A 12,455-nucleotide genomic window follows, 5' to 3' on the forward strand; every position below is an offset into this window, starting at 1 on the left:
AAGTGTCATCTAACTTTAAAAAAAAAAACACTCCTCATTTAAATTTGGATTCATGTTTTCCCAACAGAGGTGGACTTTCATATCCAAACTGACACACATTTACAAAGCATCAAGCAGCAATTTCAACAGACTATGGCCCAACAGTTCTGGGGACTTAGTCAGAGCAGATCAATCTTCAAGTTACTATGCTTCAGAAACAGCTGAACCACAGCAGGTGGTCATTACACAATCTTATCTCACATTTGTTAGCATGCTAACAGAGACCACCCTTTTACCCCATTTTTGAGGCTGGTTAAGAATGCACACAAGCCATCGCTTTGTTATTGCATGATCAGTAACAAAGCTAGCTGAGCCCTTAAGCCAAAAAGTTTCTCCACTTACTTAGCCAATTATTGCAAGCTACCTTTGAAAAATTGACTTGTGTCTCCTTGTTTGGTTTGGTACCATTTCAGACCCCACAGTATTTTTTTTTTTTTTAATTTCCTTCCACTTGTTTTTTTTTCTACAGACTCCCACACAAACCAACAAATAGGTATTTCAGCAGTATATCCCACACAGGCAGTAGATTACAGCATTACACAAGACAACTTAAGACAAATTTGAAAGTAATTCCTGCTGCTAAAGCATTTCTGAAATAGTGACATGCTTTATAACTTTAAAGGGATGGCTTCAAATTTTACAGTATTAGTGTTCTGTCATCCATAACCACAATGTCAGTCTCCTCAAGAGGAATCTTGTTTTCTTGTGCTAAAGAGAGTTCCCAGGACTCTAACACAGACTTCAAAATCTTCTCCTTTCTTGTCTCCTGTTTCCTTTTCATGTTATGAGAATGAATTATTTCATCAACAAAATTTTATTTGCTCTCATCAGTTGGAATGTTGCTGTTACAGTCTCCTTATTTCCCAAAATACTTGGACAGAAAAAGATGCTTTTTGCTTCATTTTTCTCATTAAGTCTCTGAATTTTGCTACATGCTACTCCATACATACCGTACAAGGTGTCTTCTCCAAAAATATCCTCAGAAGAAGAGTTAACTCTTCTGAACATGTCTGTGAACTCATCAAGGAAACTAACAGGTCTACTAGTACCATCTGACATGCTAAAAAAATAAGGAGACAAAATATTCTTGAAAAGAACTTTTTAAGAGCTCAAAAAAATTCATATTTCATACTATTATGAGGAAAGATTAACATGGGATTCAGAATGCTTTGCAAAATTTCAAATTCAGGAAGCAGTAAGAATTATAAGATGAATTCTAGAGGGATCTAACAGCACTTCCTGACACTATCATTCAAAATTTCACTGACTGAATCTAGATGGCTACAGTGAGTCTGGTCCTAGGTCCGCAAAGTGGAGTCTGGAAGTCTGGGAACTCACCATCTACATTGCAAAGGCTCTCCCCACAAAGCCAGGGATCAAAGTCCTGGGATGGATTTACATCATCTCCTCCTGTGGAGCAACCTCGTTATGTGAAGCTACCTTAGGGCAAGCATTTAATTTGCTTCCACATTCTTGGATTAGTTAGCTGTTTTCCACTTAGAAAACTCAAACAAGACATCACTAAGACCCGTGTTAAAAAGAAATTTGAAATAACAACTTATGTTGTGATGGAGTCCTATTTAATCAGGAAGATAACTGCTATTTTTCTGATCAATGTTTGTTAACACTGTCACCCTAGGTTTATGATTTCAATTACCATTTTCAGATCTGCCAGCATGTGTTTAAATAACAGATTTCCGCTAGCTCAGAAATAACCCTGTGTTTACATGAGTTACATACTTGTCACAAGTTAAAGCAGCTGCATAAATTCACACATGCCAATGAATTTGTATTGTCAATTTACCTAGAAATTTGAGTGTGTGTACATTAAGTTATAAAAAGCAATATTTAAGTTACTTAGACCTTGAACTCACCATGAAAACTAGACTCCGTTTGTGTCAAGATGTTCAGAAATCCTCCCAAAAGATGTTTAACAGCTCCCTATTAAAAAAATGCAGGGAAAATTGATACCTGGCAAATATACACCAGTTCCAAGAACTAATTTCTTTCAATCCATTCTTGTCTACTATGGATTTTAAAGACAATTCCAGTTGCTTTAAATTATGGAAATTTTTATATTTGCTAATGGATATTCTTTTATGTTCTGTACAGTTCAGTTGCAGAAAAGAGACTTTGAAATCCAAATTATTCTACAAAGAAACCTGAGACATTATCAATTCAGCAGCTGAGATCTCCCTTGTGTTCTGTCAAATCCTGTAGTTCTGTTACAGGGGAGGTTGTGACAAAATACAGCATGTTGGTATACAGTGATGAAATACGGAAAGCAAATTCAATCTTTCCCCAAGCTTTTTATGCAAGACCACTTTAAAAAGTAATTAAAAAAAGCCATTTACTTATGAGCTTCCTTCACAAATGCATCTTAAAGGTAATTTGAAAAATCTCTAAATAGAGGTATTCAAAATCTCTAAACTGATTAATTCAATAGGTTGCTCTTTCTAAACAATATTGAAGATTAATGAAAATAAAATTATTTTGAGTTAATTTCATATGTTGACGTTCAGAAAAGAGAAATACATGTGTGCTAGTGATTTAAAGTTACTAATTCACACAAACAACTGGAGTACTGAAATAAAACAATGTTTTCCTTTCCTGCTTTTGTTTAAGCTCTTAAGGACTAACTTTGCTTCTTAGTCAAGTGATTATAGAAAAAAGCATTTTAAGCTTAGATTACTTAACCATATTTTCCTCTTTTGCTAAAGAGGCATACTCAATTTAGCTATTAAAGAGCAAAAAATAAGCTAACCATCAGAAATTCCAAAGGATGAGGACATCAACATGTGCATAACTGATTTCTATTATAAATTTATGAAGAATAAAAGCATTACATGTTTTTGAGGTACATCACTGAAAGTTTCTAAATATACATATTGAATACATATATATTTAGAATGTCTACATATATACTTATACAAGAAAATACTTATTTTTTTGTTTTGGTTTTTTGTGCTTTTTTTCCCAGTGGCCTGACAGTCTGTATCTATCTCTCCATAACTCTAGTGACTGAACAGTCTTGATAAAATAAGGCAACTGTGAAACTCAAAACATTTGTAGGTCAAATATCTTTCAATACATTAGTTAATACATTAGTTAACTAGAGTTTCTATAGTTTCCGGTAACTCAAATGCAATGCAGCTGGCAATATCAGTCATTTACATTGTTTCAGGTCTCATCAAATGCCATAACAAGTGAGAATATTTCTGAGATCACTATTAGGTATATTGGTACTATAAAACTGAAGAAAATCAGATATAGAACTGCCAAGCTGTTGCCTTTGTTTAATAACATTTTTACCTGTTCTATAAGTACAGTGGCATTCCTCTCCTTCTGGATGATGATTTTCAGGCAGCTTTGGAATACATGAGCAAGCACATCTAAACTTGCATTACCAGCTGAGAGCAAGTTTAATTCTAACATGCAGATTTCAGGATACATTAATTCTCCTTGATTGATGCTTTCAGCTAGGTCATTAAAGTAACCTGAAGGACCAGTAAATCCTGGTTCTGCCTTTGTGTCTGCTCCTGAAAGAAAACACATCTTACTGAAAACTTACTCAGCTAAATACAGTTTGCATGATTTTAACAGAACATTCAAGGACATACTTCCTCAGAGGTAAAAAACAAAAATAGTCACTAGCTTATAAGCAGTTTTCAGAAGTTAATATAATCTTCTACTATTCTACTTCAGATTTTTGTATCCTCCTGCCAATAAAGAAGGGCAAGGATTTATTTCACTCAAACGCTTTTAAACTATGTGCCTTCATTTCCTAGGAACCAGACACACATAGTAGTGATGAAATATGCAATCATGAAGTATGACAGTAAAACCATTGTAATAGAGCCTCAAGCATCTATACAGAACTCTGAGCCTGCCAAGAAAGGAAATAAATGTAAACGATTTTATTTCATGTTAAAAGGTTGGCAGAAGCAGTTTTTTAGTTATTTAACTCAGAAAAATCACATGACAGTGCATGACAGTATCTCCATGACAATCAAAAAAGCAAAAAAAATTAAGCTATTTCTACCTGTTAAAGGTCTGTGATGCTCACCCTATTTTTGCACATCTCAAAAGACAAGCAAGTTTTGCTATGTCAGAAAGATGCTTTGTACAGTCAGAAAGTTAATCTACCTTCATTCTTGGTTTCACTATCATCAGGGTTACTTTCACTATCTGCTTCATATCCTTCCTCTTCAGCAAAAAGTTTAAGACTACAGCACTGTGGTTCTTCAGTTTCTTCAGAAATATCTTCAGGTTGTGACACAGGCTCCTTTTCAGTGTAATGTGTCTGTATAACACAAATTTACCATCTTTGGTCAGAAAAACAAATAATTCAGAACCTTCCAAGATACCTATTTTCTCCCAGCCCACTGGCAAAAGATACAAACTAATCATACTCTTTCAAGAAACTGGAGATACTTTTTATGAATACTTCATTCTTACATAAAAAAAAGGATTCTACAAAGATGGATTTTTCGTACTAACTACCTGACCAAAGCTTCGGGAAGCAGGTGGCCAGTGCATTAAGAATAACTGTTTCCAAGAAATCACTATCATCATAAACATGCACCTTCCCTCTAAGGTGAAGAGATGTCTGCAGCCACTGAGGTCAGTGAACATGCCTGTTTGAAGCTCTCCCTTTCAGAGTTTTATCACACTGTTGTGGGATGAAAGAGCAAAGAGAATGGCAGGTTTCAGGTATGTCTATAAAATATAACACAGCTTGCTCCTTTGTGGGGCATGACTCACTTCTGAGCTGTAAGTGTGTGGAGCATATCAATAACCAGCATTCAACTTACACACTTGCATATGAGAATCAGAGAATTAAATCTTCAACAGCCACAACTACCAAACACATTTAAATATATCCTTTTGAGTTTAAAAATAGACCCAAACATAAATCTGACTGACCAGACCTTGCAGTATTTAGAACTAGACTACTTAGTTGGTGTTTCATACCTTTTCAATTTTTTCTTCAGAATGATCCAGATCAGCAGAAAAAATGCCCAATGCAACACGAAGCAGTGAATCAAACAGAGGCTTTGCCAAGTCAGTTTCTATCACTTTTGATTGAGCAAGCTGCTCTCTTATTTGAAGTAAGATGTCATCCACACAGGTATTCTGTGTTTTGGAGGAGACAAACATTTTGATTCATGTTACTCTGTTTTGGCTAACAGAACAGTCTAGTACTTTCATTCAAGAACTTCCCCTTCCACCTACACTAATCTGACTTCTCAGCTAAAGCCATCAGACTTCATCCAGTCTCCTGCAATAAGAAAGATTCATTCTGTTTGTCGTGACAGAGATTTAGTTGGTTAATCAATCCGCCCACTGAAAAATATCTGGCAACCCGCCGTTTCCCAAACATCACAAATAAAAGCGCTGTTACAAAAATAAACATCTCAAACAGTTTCAAGCACACAGTGCATTCAGATCACAGCACAATATTACTAGAGAGGTTAATGTTAACAAGACAGAGGGTGACACACCCAAGTCCACAAAAATAGCACGTGGCCTGGACAGAATTCCAGTTTCTAGTTCTCCCCTGTACCTACTGCCTCTTGCTTTTGTAACAAACTGCCAAGTAAAATTCAAGATAGCAATTAAAACATTAAAGCACAGTCAAGGTGTCTTCTATGAATTAACGACTTTGTAGAACACTGAATTAGTTCACCTCTAAGGCTTAAGTAACAGGTTTTTTTCCCAGTGTCCTTTCAGTACATGTGCCCTCTAATATTCCTCTTTCTGAAGCGCCATGCTCCGCTCAGAACAGTCATCACTCACTATGTACAACGCTCACGTCTTGTCTATGCAGCTCTCCTTCAATCCCACCCAACACACATTCTCCACTGAATAACCTTTCAAAAAATAAAATAAAACAAAACACAAGTCTCTCCCACCATTCAAATCCCATCAGCTCAGACAGCCTCTGGAGAACGTGGGACTGGACAAAAAGACTACAGAGAGGAAAACCAGAAAAAGCAGGCCATAACTGACCAGATAAAAAATACAGGCATAATCAGCCAGCAATTCACAGTTGTCAACACCGACTACTACCTTTTTAGTCAGAGGAAACCATCCCTTTCCTCTAGTCAGGATCATTTTATGCAAAAAAAGGAAAACAAAATCTTCATCTGCCAGGATCACAGCCTTCCCTGGGACTCGAGATACATTAACCCAGAAAAAAGTATTTGATGTTGAGTTCAGCCCTTAGCCATATTGACCATGCTGGCTCAAACTATAACAAATACATGAAAAATAAACCAGAAATACAGTTCAAAAAAAGTGAGCAAGGTAAAAATTTCATCCTGCCTGTATCAACCAATTACTTGGGAAGGCTCTCTCCCAGACCCCAAGAAGCAAGCAACTGGCATGAATAGGGATCCAACCCAGAAGAGCGGAGTGACCATGTTGGAGAATGGCCATGTTGGAGAGCAAGCAAAGGGGTACAGAGTCCTTACCAGCATCTGACTGAATAGAAAGAGTGACAAGCTAACACTTCTCAGAAACAGCAACTGCCAGTTTGTCCATCCACCCACTCCCATTCTTTCACGCCTGCTGACCACTACCCCTGACTACTAAGCACATCATTTAACTCTATGGTTTCAGTACTACACAAAAAATACGGTACCACAATAACAGTATAAGCTTCTTTCATCTCAAAGAGATCTTTCAACTACATTACCATTAAAATAATAATGAATGTAACTAACATGAGTAAAGTAAGCTAAGGGAAGTTGCACAGTACCTGGTGAGACATCTCCACTTCCATCTTCTGCTGCACGGTGCTCGCACTGTGTAGACAGATTGTCAGCAGAGCTTCCAGAAGCCTGATACCTTGAAGTGCCCACTCAGTCTCTTCTCTTACAGAAGTCTTTATCCCTTCAAGACTGGCAGCTGAAGTAACTGAAGTGTGTTCCCTACTCAAAGAGCTGTCACAGGAGGCCAATTCAGGTACCAGCTGTTCTGCACCAGCAAGACCATTGGAACTATCGAGCTCCAGTTGTGTCACCTTCCTGCTTTTAGCCAACTGAACTGAGTCATCCTTGTTGAGAAGCTCACCATGAGGACTCTCATGTGAGCTTCTACTGCTTTCACTCACCACTCTCTCCTTTTCTTGCTCTTTTTCCTTATTTTTTGCAAGTTTCTGAATTATCAGGATTAGTAATCTGTGACACGCTTCAAAGCCTCCAAGTCTATGGAACTGTCTCTGGAATACTGAACTACGCAAATATATGCAACGACACATGGACCAAATATCCGCAGCCCTATGAATATGTTCCAGAGAGGGCAAAGTAAGGCTTTCCAGTGACAGATACGGTAATTTGTGGCCTAATGGCTCACTAGCTGTACTATCATATCCTGACGTATCTTCAGAGTCATTAGCTGAATCCAGATCACCATCTGCTTCTTTACTTACACATAAAAAAGCAACACAGAGGAACAGGTTTATCGTATTGACATGTATGTCTTGGCTCATAAACTTTTTCTTTTTTGGGTAAGCCTCTTTCAAGCCAGCATAAAACTTGCTGAGGCTTTGAGGAACTTCTGAAACAGGATGCTGGCTACAAAGAGAAGCAGGCAAGTCAGACGTAGACTCCTTTTGTTCGCCGTTCAGGCCTTCCAGTTCTGGCATTGCTTGGTCTATCTGCTGATCACCAAGACAGAGTATCAAAGTCTCTAACACTTTCAAAGAATGGCTTCTTAAAGTATCCAAGTAATTTAACTCTGTCATTTGATTCACTCCATTACCACTCAGAAACAAGTGTCTAATTATCCTGCAAGAAAAAGCATAAGAGTTACCTTATAAATCAGCCACAAATTCATGTAGTTCAGATGACCCATCTTATCCAAAAATAACCCTCTGTTCTACACACCTGAATAACACCAAGGACTGATCATGTTTACAGTAATTGCTATAAATTACTGTAAACTGCAAATTAAAGAGAGGAGGAACTTGCTTGCAGTACTCCAGAAACTCAAGTAAGCATCATCCATTTGGTGGTAGAAAACTCAATATTTTTTGTAAGACATAATGTAGGAAATATTGATTAGCCTCTAAAATGTAGACCACAAAGATGTATGATGCTCAAAACATTAAATGTGTTTGATTTTATCTGTGATATTTCCTCTTTATAGTACTTCCTCCCCCTAACCTTTTATTAGCAATTGAAGATAGTAAATATCTTTATTTCTCTCAGTTCCGTGACTTCACCAGAAAGTAGATATTCCTTCTCAAATAAACTTGAAGTGTTAAGACATTTTACTAGCTATGTCTACTAGTTGCATGGACTATGTATTTCAGATAGAATTGAAGAATGCCTTTCAAGCACAATTTTTTGAGCCACTGTTACACCAGGATGTCCAATACTAAAAAAGGTTTCAGTATATTTGTTTCCAAGTATACTTTTCCATTCTTTCTACTCCAAGTATTACACTGAGTTCATAGAGAATTTGGGGTAAGGATCTGTAAGCTTCTTAGTCTACTCTGTTTGCTTGTAGACATCCACCTTCCTTACCCTCCCATCTCCTTCCCCCAGGATCAGCTTTTACTGTAACTGAGTTACACACTCCAGAATCACATGAATCATGTACTTACTTGTATATTCCCATCTTTAAGCAAATAGGAAATAGGATATCTTAAAATTTTATAAATCTAAACTTTACTTCTCTTGCCTCTTTGCCACTAAGTGCACTTTCAAAAGTGAATAGCTTCTGATACAGTTTAGGTTGGGATAAAAGTTAAAAATGTACTCAACAATTCTTTACATAAACTGGAATACTAGTCCAGTCTGTGTGACCGTCTCAGATAAACCTACTAAATTCACTCCAGTCCACCAGGACTCCAACAGAAAAGATCAGAATCTTTCCTGGATGAAAGGATACATTAATATTCTTAATAAGCTTCCATATATTGTATTAAACAACTATTTCATCAGTTCATTGATAAACAGGAAAGTTTCTCTTTCATGTCTTGGAAGAATGTTTGTGGGTTGTGCTGGTTTTGTTTCTTGTTGTTTTTTTTAAAAACCTATGTTTAAATGAACAAGATTTTGTAAAATAGGAAACAGTTATTTCAGGACAAGCAAAACTCTCAAGCCTTATTTTTGAAAGGTGGTTTCTATGAAGACCATTCTTGAAGGCAAAGGGAAACAGATCAGAAAAGCAGTCTAATTCTCACAGCAAAGCGACATGTCAATCTGTTCAACATTCCTGACTCACTTTAGCATGAGGAATGAAGAGGCAAAGAGCATATCACATTGGACAAAGATTTTATTTGTTTCTACACACTTTGACTTGTTAAAGACCATAACTCATGAGTAGAGAGCCCTCACTTTCTACGAGTTATGAATCCAGGATTAAAACTTAGGTTATTCAAATATTTATCTTGTTGCCATCCCTACAATATCCAAGTGCAACCTACAGTCCAAATAAAACTTAGGTTCTGATCAGTAGCAAATATACAAAGCTCTGTACGTAATTAGCATGCTTTCCATTAATAAACAGAAAATCAACCAACCTGGATTTAAGCAACACAGGGAGCGTCTGCAAATAAATCTGAAGTACTTCAGAAGGCAAACACTGGTTATGGTAACTGCATGTGTTTTTATCAGCTGTTGTTAGTCCCAGTTGCTGAGCGTGGCAAGCTAGCTCAACCCCTCGCTGAAGGACAGGATTATAAACACAGTTATATAGTTTCCATTGGACCACTGCATTTCCCTTTTGAATTAATTGGCAAATATGGCTTGCAATCTGCATGCCACGCAGTTTGTCTTCTTCGAAAACAACGTCCTGATAAGCCTCCAGTGCATCCCATCGCAACAACATATCTTCAGATCCACTACTCGGCAGAATTCCCTGAACTCTGCAAGAAGAACTAGATGCCAGACCAGCATCACTAGAGTTGCCCTGCAAGGCATCTTCCAGCTGAGAAAGTTGATCACAGTCAACAGTACATATATTGCATGATGCCTGCATAATTTTTGGAGAAACTTCTGCTCCACCCAGCTGATCCAGTATAAACTTGTTAAGGATGTTCAATATGTGCTGTTGAAAGTTTTTTAATATTGGTAACTTGGAAGCATGAAGCAATGGGACAATCACAGCCTTCGGATCCATACAACAACATATTCCTACATTATGTACACCCGAGAGAATCTGAACGCAAGTACTGCTCAAAGAAACTTGCTGCAACAAGTGCAAGCACTGGTGTGCACAAACAGCAATGCAACAGCATCTGTCAGGATAATGAACTTCTCCATCAGCAGTTTCAAAGGGGTTTTTGGAAGCCTGGCTTTTAAAAGCAGATACAGAGAGCCCAGAGAGATCCCTGTGGTGATGCATGAAGTGGGAGTACTCACATCGTCTGTGCCGCTTTCTTGTACACATCGATTGATGTAGCTGCTCCGATTTCACTTTTTTGACAGTACTGATTATTTTCATGATGCTGTTGATAAGGGCCTTCAGATGCTCAGAGGCTTCCCCAGTTACTCCCTCGTTCTTCATACAAAGCCATTCCATTTGAAGCACTGTTACTTCAAACAGCCTAAATCCCTCATGCTGTATGAACTCATGAACCAGATCTATAGCTTGACTGAAGTAGAGTGGATTGGAGGCTGCACTTTGTAGGCAGCAGATCAAAATCTGCAAGACCCCTTCTATAACCTCAGGTAGAAGCAAGGCTCTGTGATGATACCTAGAAAATACGAAGTCATCCTGAACTGGCTGATGTAGTGTTTTCTTGTATCCTGGAACAAAAGGATCAGGTTGCTTTTCCAAGCAAATTCTGATTTTTAATGCTGCTTTGAGTAAGTCTATTAAATTTCTTCGTAAATTGTCAGGCATTGTTTCTGTACTGCTGATATCTAAAGACATAAGATGCAGCACTGATCGAAAGAGCATCCTTTGGATCAAAGCCACAGGTTCTTCTGTCCACCCTGCAGAAACTTCATTTTCTGTGTTACCACTTACATTGTAACAGTCTCCAAATCCTGACAAGAACTCAGTCAATGTGGGCACCACACTAGCTGAAAGAGTAGAACTGTGATTCAAAGTGATATCAAATTTGCACACTTTCTCTAGGAGTGACAATAAGACATGGCATAAATCAAAAGGAGAGTTATCCATGTTGCTCTCAGCAATTCCTGCAGCTGGCTCATTCAAAGTCTCTGGGTTTAGATCACATGTTGGACTAATTTGCCTGGAATTTTCTAGATTAGGGGCATCGGGATTAGAATCTGGTACCACTTCGGCAGGTAGGCAATCACTTCTACCTACAAAGCTGCTGTCCCTAACTGGATATGTTAAAAAAGGCTGCAGTAACTGGGAGCGTCTGTGTTTCGTTATTACAGTAGTCTTCTCATCAGAATTGCCTTCTGAATCTGAAGTGGAGAGCTGAGATCTTCTTGCGTCTCGCACAGAGTAACGATGGGTGGTTTTGCGCAGACGTCCACCTTTTCGAGATCGAGGATTTAGTTTTACAGAGGTCTGAAGAGATGAACGAGTGCTTCCATCTAAGCCTAGTTTTTCCTGAGTAGATTTCACAGAACTTGAATTGTTCTCTTTGGTCAGGCATAGATCTACTGTAAAGGGTATATTAAAATCTGTTGAAACACAAAGATAACAAAGGAACATTATAATATGTAAAGCATTTTTCTTCATTTTATAGTTTAATACTTTCAGCTTAGAAATGGGAAATAAATTTGTATCTTAATAGGTCATTGTTTTACATATACCCGTGTGTAACATTTTCAGCATAAAAAAAAAGTTAGCAACAATTCATGTTTAGGAACGACACTGGCTATTTTCAAAGGCTAGACAAATTAGTTCATTTTCTAACTGGGGTTAAACAAAACCGTGCTAGAGGGTTTCCTAAAACTTTTTGATAGGCATAGATATTCCATTCTCTTAAGAAAAGATGTAGATGAAAGAACTTTTTGGTAAGCAAAGGGAAAAAAGGTTAGTCTGAAAATCTTTTGGCCTGTTATAGATAGGATATAAAGGAACAATATATCCACAAGTCTCTAGAGATATTCAATTTAAAATTGGATAAGCTAAACATATTAATACAGTAGAAGTAAAACATTATTCAGCAGGATACCTACTCTGAGATCTCTATTACTTAGCTATTGAAGCAGTTTTAGCCAGTTACTCAAGCTATATTCACTCTGTGTATACTATTTGATACATCCAAAGTCTCAGTGTAAGCATTGCCAAACAGCCCTATCCCACAAGTGAAGAAAAACTCTAAAGGGAGCAAAAAAGATCTTTTTCAACTTGATGACTCATCGTCACTTTTTGCAACTCAGCTACTGTAGGAACTGAGTGCATTAACTCATAGTCCCCTTAATGCATGAAGAAGAAATTGTTAGTGTACAAGTCATAATAGAAAAATAAATTTC

General features: G+C 37.5%; 1 protein-coding gene across 1 annotated transcript in view; it reads right to left on the reverse strand.

The window, feature by feature from the left end:
* The window catches only part of LYST (lysosomal trafficking regulator), a 68,545-nt gene that overhangs the window by 51,412 nt on the left and 4,678 nt on the right, over positions 1 to 12,455 (reverse strand). The window contains exons 3-9 of the mRNA XM_074161898.1: positions 9,575 to 11,657; positions 6,803 to 7,832; positions 5,014 to 5,175; positions 4,186 to 4,342; positions 3,352 to 3,578; positions 1,914 to 1,980; positions 990 to 1,099 (exon numbers count right to left, since the gene is read on the reverse strand). Coding sequence (XP_074017999.1) covers positions 990 to 1,099; positions 1,914 to 1,980; positions 3,352 to 3,578; positions 4,186 to 4,342; positions 5,014 to 5,175; positions 6,803 to 7,832; positions 9,575 to 11,657 — 3,836 coding nt within the window. The remainder of the gene's footprint in view (positions 1 to 989; positions 1,100 to 1,913; positions 1,981 to 3,351; positions 3,579 to 4,185; positions 4,343 to 5,013; positions 5,176 to 6,802; positions 7,833 to 9,574; positions 11,658 to 12,455) is intronic.

This window comes from Numenius arquata, chromosome 2 (genome assembly GCF_964106895.1).
Source record: "Numenius arquata chromosome 2, bNumArq3.hap1.1, whole genome shotgun sequence".
In the NCBI taxonomy this organism is placed as follows: Eukaryota; Metazoa; Chordata; class Aves; order Charadriiformes; family Scolopacidae; genus Numenius; species Numenius arquata.